The sequence below is a fragment of the Diprion similis genome, chromosome 14 (assembly GCF_021155765.1).
Source record: "Diprion similis isolate iyDipSimi1 chromosome 14, iyDipSimi1.1, whole genome shotgun sequence".
Taxonomy (NCBI): Eukaryota; Metazoa; Arthropoda; class Insecta; order Hymenoptera; family Diprionidae; genus Diprion; species Diprion similis.
In genome coordinates, this window is record NC_060118.1 from 14,191,642 (window position 1) to 14,197,641 (window position 6,000).

The following is a 6,000-nucleotide window of genomic DNA, read 5'->3' on the forward strand; positions in this document are numbered from 1 at the left end:
TATATGCATAAATATATCATTTTTTTTTAACCACTGCGGATCTCTGAATTAAAATCTCTAACTTATTTATTGTCTTCAATTCTTTTTCTTTCGAATAGCATGCACGTAGATGCGATAAGAATCATTTTTACCGCATCGCAGCTTCTCAGTCATCCGAAAATTAAAATATAGGTTGTATACATATACATTTGTACGTTAATTGTACGCGTATTTCTCTCTCTCTCTCTCTCTCTCTCTCTCTCTCTCTCTCTTTTTTAAATAATGTAATGTGTTTTTATTTCTCGTCTGTCATCCTTTTACTACTTTTTTTCCGACTTCCAAGTTACAAAATATGGTGGAGGCACCCTCTTTGTCACCGTGACGTTTGTATATAGAATATAAGTGATGGCATTATTATACATCCGTAATGGTATGAAAACTAACTTGGAATAACGAATCTCAAATATTATATTATCGTGTGTATAGATTACGTGGAACTGTAAAAGGCAAACGGATTTGTTCAGCATTTAAATCGAATCAACTCCAGTCTTTTAACACTTTTAACCCTGCATGCACTGAAATTTAAACCCCTATCACGATCCTCCCGTAATTTCTTTTCCACTATCACCGACCCGACCCCCCCCCCCCCCCCCCCCCGCCCCGCAACTGGACAACTTACTTACCATTTTTAAAACACGTGGAAATGTTCAGGAGATAATTTTATTTTTTTTTTGCATCTCCCTTAACCACCGGTTCTACACAATGACCTTCATTACCGTCGCCTTTTACTCTTCCAACTCATAACGTGCATACCACACACACAATGTGTAATTGTGTAACGTCAACCTAAAATGTCCAATAACTATACATAGGTACCCACTATGTAATACGAGAAACAATCTTAACAAATATGTGCTTAAAAATTTACGCAGTATAAATTATGTAACGAAGGTTGAAACATTTCTTCAGTCATAGTTGATAGTATAGATGTATGCATACATTATAAATATACTTATTAATTGATAGTTATCAACTCAGAATATAGCAGTGGTAAGAAACTTGGATTAGTATTAAAAAATTTCAAATTGCCGGTTGAAAGTTGATTAAAGATTGTAGGGCAATGAAGAGTAGTAGTGATTTTCTCACTTTATTAGATAAAAGAACAGAAATATTTTATTGTTTATAGCTTGAAGATTAGCCAAAAAGACTGTTATATAAGATGAATAATAATTTAGATATCGATTATATTAATTATAGTTATTATTTTTATTATTGTTCTCATCATTAACCTTATTATTATCACTATTGTTATTATTAATTACCATTATTACTGTAATTATTCATTATATTAGCATTCTCACGAAAACGCGTCCGAGGTTGTACCAAAATCATTACAGAGCCACATAATTCTTTATCTAGTAGCGTGTGATAATAGTGGGTGATTATGAAAAAAAAAACATAGTCGTTATCTCGCTTCACATATGCATTGCATATGAGTAATTGTTGTAAAATCGTAAACCTTGCAGTACTCGGATTGAACCGTACAAACTGTTAAATTGCAAAAAGATAGATGGAATTATGTTTCTGGGAAAAAAGTATGCGAGAAAGAATCGATGGATAGAGAATTGATATTGACGACGCTTGAAAAAGATGCATACCTGGCCCTTGAAAGTTGTCAATCCGATGCGGAAGGTTCATGGTAAGGTAAATCGAAGAAGAAAGAAATGGAACCAAGTAAAGAAATCGAACAACTGTAACGTTTTGTTCTTATGCTAACAGTGTGCTTTTCAATGGAGGTTACCAAGGTTGTTGAGCAAATCAGGTCGAAGGTGATCTGAGAACCGTCTAATAAATTCGAAATACTTACATTAAATGAGAAACGGACGAAGCGTGACGCGTGGATGATGGAAGTGTGCTACTGCATTATAGGCAGGCTACACCCGGCGAGGGTGCAGCTTTTTTCATGGACAGTTCGAATTTCAATCCCTGTTCGATTAATCGACAGGATAATTCCTGGTCATATTGCCTTACGGAATTCAAAACCCTACTGTGTGTCCTTACGCACCGCCCGTTAGATATTCCTACAAGCCAACAACCGGCATTCAACCATTTCGTATGAATGTGATTTGGCGAGAGACTTTCATTAAAGTTTGCTAATTATTTAAGAAACCGTGCCTGCATTAGCCACACGGCGATATTGTATGCTACGATTAACGTGATACAACGATAATGTACATTTAATCGTGAACCCACCACAGCATACCACAACTTCATAGCGCATATTTACATAATATTACATATATTGTAAACGTTGTACATATATTATATCATCATTATTATAAAGAAACAAAACTTATGACATTTTAAACTATGTAGTTTCGTTAAGTAGCGGCTTAGATGTATGTAATCTATATGTAAACGTGCCCCACGATCATAAATAAAGTCAACATTACTTTTACTTGGATGTGCATATTACTGCAAATGTTGCGGACGTGATTATGAGATTTTGATCCCAATAATTAACATTTGGGGGAATCTACTGTAAGTGCTTGGCTATGGAATTGTATGACTCTGTCTTCTCTCTTCGTTCCTATTTGTAAGAGCGTATCGGTGGACTTGGTATTTAGTTCTCGGATATCTGAAAATTGCAGAACAGTTGTTATTGAAAGTCATGCTGGTGAAAGATTTGCTATGAAAAATCCATAAACATCTATTCATAGAAATGCATGTATGCACAAATTGAACTATTCGTTATTGCCTTGACGTATTGTGTTTTCGACAATATCCTATGCACTGCTCTTCGAGTGCTTCTCAATTCCAGATAAATAACGTAACTTTCACTTAAAGTGAATACGATAAAATATGGGCAGTGAGATTACAAAACGCCTAGTCTGGAAATGAGAGACAAACTTAATTTCTTAACAATTCTGTACATTACTCACATATTAACAATAGCCTTCTAATATAATTTCCTTGTAACCAGCTATGGCCTGGTCATGCATATCACATAATTTAATGGCTGATTTCTCATAGGCAACTGAATTCCATCTTACATGTCCGGTGAATTTTTACTTAGAAGCATCACTACCCAATGCCACTCGTTCCATTCCTCATCCATCCCCTTCAGTCAAGTTGAGGTTTCGCAATTTATGCAACTTTTCCAATATTACTAAGCTCAACGATCCATTTAAATGAACCTGGAGCGTCTTTCAATCTCAGGATCAGAGATAGGGCTTGATCGAATTGATGAAAATCGATGAATTACTTTCAATATTCGTCCTACAAAATTGCATACTAAGGTGGAAACTTTTTTTCACAGAGTTTCTCTGAAACAAGTTCATCCTTGTTCAATGAACTGAAATGAAAGTGTACAGAAAAACGAAAAGTCTACAGGCTTAATTCATTTTAATCCAGCTGGTTGGTCGAAACAGGTAGAATAACGATGGCTCTTTTTATACCTGTAAAAATTTCTCAGGGTTTTTGATCAATCGCGTTTGATCTACTATTTGATATGTTTACATTTAAAATTTTTATTTATTTACATTGTAATGAGAATTTTTACAATATTTGCGACTTATTACTGGTAGAATTTCTATGCTTCTCCAACTCTTCTTTATCACTGAAATATTCGTAAGCGTTATCCGAAGTATCGACGGTGAGCGGAATTTTCGAATTAAATTGCGGTGTTGGATTGTCCGGTGTTTGTGGACGGGGTGTCATATGTTGGTATATTGCCATTGCCTGTATATTGATACCAGAAGAGTAAGTTAATTTCACGTTCGTTCAAATGTATCAAAATAGAGTATGTATTATTAACTCTGATGAGTGCGATCATCGTAACAATTGAATAATAACTCGAATGATCAGACGTGATTTAGTGTACATACCTGTCCAACCATGTTGGAAACGTCGGCAGGGTTGCTCGGTAAAATCATAGTGTTGTTAGTTTTGGCTAGTTTGTTGAATGCACGAACGTATTGCTCAGCGATACTGAACGATGCAGCATTTCTGCCATTTTCCAAACCCAAGGATCCGGCAACAACCTCTAAACCTTTGGCTCTCGCCTCCGCGACAGCTAACATAGCCGCTGCTTCACCACTCGCCTTGTTGATTTGTTCCTGTTTCTCAGCCTCTGTTCATTTGGATTTTGTATATGGAACATAAGAGAAGCAATTATTACAATAGCCAGATTAACCTGAATAGCTACATGTATTGCTACACTCTGTCAAGATGAAGAAGTAAATGGATGAAAAATCAGTGAGTGTCTCAACACTTGTATGCAATAGTAAGTTGGAATAGTTTTCAAAAAAAAAAAGTTACTCAAAATTACCGGATGCCAGGATTCTGGCCTGACGCTTTCCCTCCGCAACATTTATGTCAGCTTCCCTCGTACCCTCAGATTCCAATATAGCAGCCCTCTTCTTTCTCTCTGCTTCTACCTGCATTTGCATCGCTTCTTGTACTCTCAATGGTAGTTTAATATCGCCTGAAAAGGAATTGATTGTGTGTCACGTTTGAGATACTTGGCAAAAAAATTAACTTTAAATGCGGACTGTCAGTACTACTGTAACTAATAGACAGGAGGAACTTTACTCACGAATTTCGTAACGAAGGCAGGTTATGCCCCAGGCTTCGCTGGCCTTGTTTATACTTTCTACAATGGAAACGTTGAGTCCCTCTCTTTCTCTGAATACTTTGTCCAGCGATATTTTGCCTAGTTCCGACCTCATTGTTGTTTGCCCCAGCTGAACAATCGCAAACTCAGGATCCTCAACTCCGTAAGATGCCAGATACGGGTCGTTCACTCTCAAATATAAGACACCGTCAATGTTTAAGTTGACATTATCTGAAAAGTTATCAACGACTTGATAATACTGAGTGTCAATTGTCGACAGAATTATTTAAATAAGCAGATAGTTATAGTACTACAGTTAAGCAGAGGTTCGAACAACTATACACGTGGATTGGAATTTCTTAGCTTGTTTTAGTTTGTTAAGTTGCAGTAAGTCACGGAGTTGTGCAGTTGTTGTTTTATGAAATTGCTGAAAGTAGCGTATTAGTAATACCTAGCGTGATTGCGCTTTGTTTGGGAACATCGATTGCAATTTCTTTTAGACTCTGCACGTACTTCACTCTGTCTATTACAGGAATCAGAAGATTAACTCCTGGCTCCAAGATTCTGTGAAATTTTCCCATCCTCTCCACGATCCATGCCTGATGAAAATGATACTGTACAGTTAGAACTGAACATAGATATTTACTGTCATTACTTCTATGCATATTTCAATAATTTCTACATGATGTACACATTGCACGGGGTGACGAATACATTCATTCTAACCTCTTGTTGAGGGACGAACATAACGATCGTGTTCATCGGAGTCGAGGAACTATACCGATGTTGGATCTTCGGTTTGATCGAATGGATGCGTACAGTGTCCTGTAGAGAAGAAACATTATTTAAAATAACTAAGTATAATTCTTTGAGACATTCACCATCGCAACTAATGCTGTTTTCCATTTTAGAACGACTTCGAATTTATACTCTCATAAAAGTATTATAAGAATTATATTGGGTTTACTTACTCTGGCTATACTAATACCCCGAAAGAGAGAATTCGTTCTTGAAAGCATTTTTTTTTTTATTGTTATTGCGTCTGATTTATTAATCACACGATCAAGATGTTAATTTTCGGTTAGCAAAACACAAATAAGTATGGGATAACCGAACCATTACATTCGGTCTCAAACTCACGACACCCGTGTGTAGGTTAGGTTATGGAAAAACCTAGAGGTTGGGTAAATTGACGTTTCTCATCAACTTCAACCTAGCGGCTAACTGTATTAAGGTAGGTTCACACAGTCGCCGTGCCGATACACTAGATTTTGTGCATTATGATTGGTTACCGCTCAAGCGAAGCAACGCGACCTTTTTCTCGCCGCTACGTGACAGTATTCTGAGATCCATCATGTGCGCAAAATAATGAGCCACAAAAGGGCCCTGATGGACCGCAGCAATGC

At 36.7% G+C, this 6,000-nt stretch overlaps 1 protein-coding gene across 1 annotated transcript; it reads right to left on the reverse strand.

Annotated features, from left to right (window-relative positions):
* Positions 1–3,493: 3,493 nt before the first annotated feature.
* On the reverse strand, positions 3,494–5,786 carry LOC124414792 (stomatin-like protein 2, mitochondrial). Its single transcript, XM_046895867.1, has 7 exons — positions 5,566–5,786; positions 5,321–5,419; positions 5,046–5,193; positions 4,577–4,825; positions 4,310–4,465; positions 3,867–4,111; positions 3,494–3,720 (listed from the first exon to the last, which is right to left on the reverse strand). Exons 1-7 carry the CDS (start codon positions 5,611–5,613, stop codon positions 3,538–3,540), a joined length of 1,128 nt encoding a protein of 375 aa, XP_046751823.1. The 5' UTR covers positions 5,614–5,786; the 3' UTR covers positions 3,494–3,537.
* Between the last annotated feature and the right edge of the window lie 214 nt (positions 5,787–6,000).

Coding starts and splice junctions, on each gene's coding strand:
- LOC124414792 (XM_046895867.1), bottom strand. CDS start 5,613: ATGCTTTCAAGAACGAATTCTCTCTTTCGGGGTATTAGTATAGCCAGA. Junction 4,466..4,576: donor CTGCCTTCGTTACGAAATTC/GTGAGTAAAGTT, acceptor ATTCCTTTTCAG/GCGATATTAAACTACCATTG. Junction 3,721..3,866: donor TTTCCAACATGGTTGGACAG/GTATGTACACTA, acceptor ATCAATATACAG/GCAATGGCAATATACCAACA.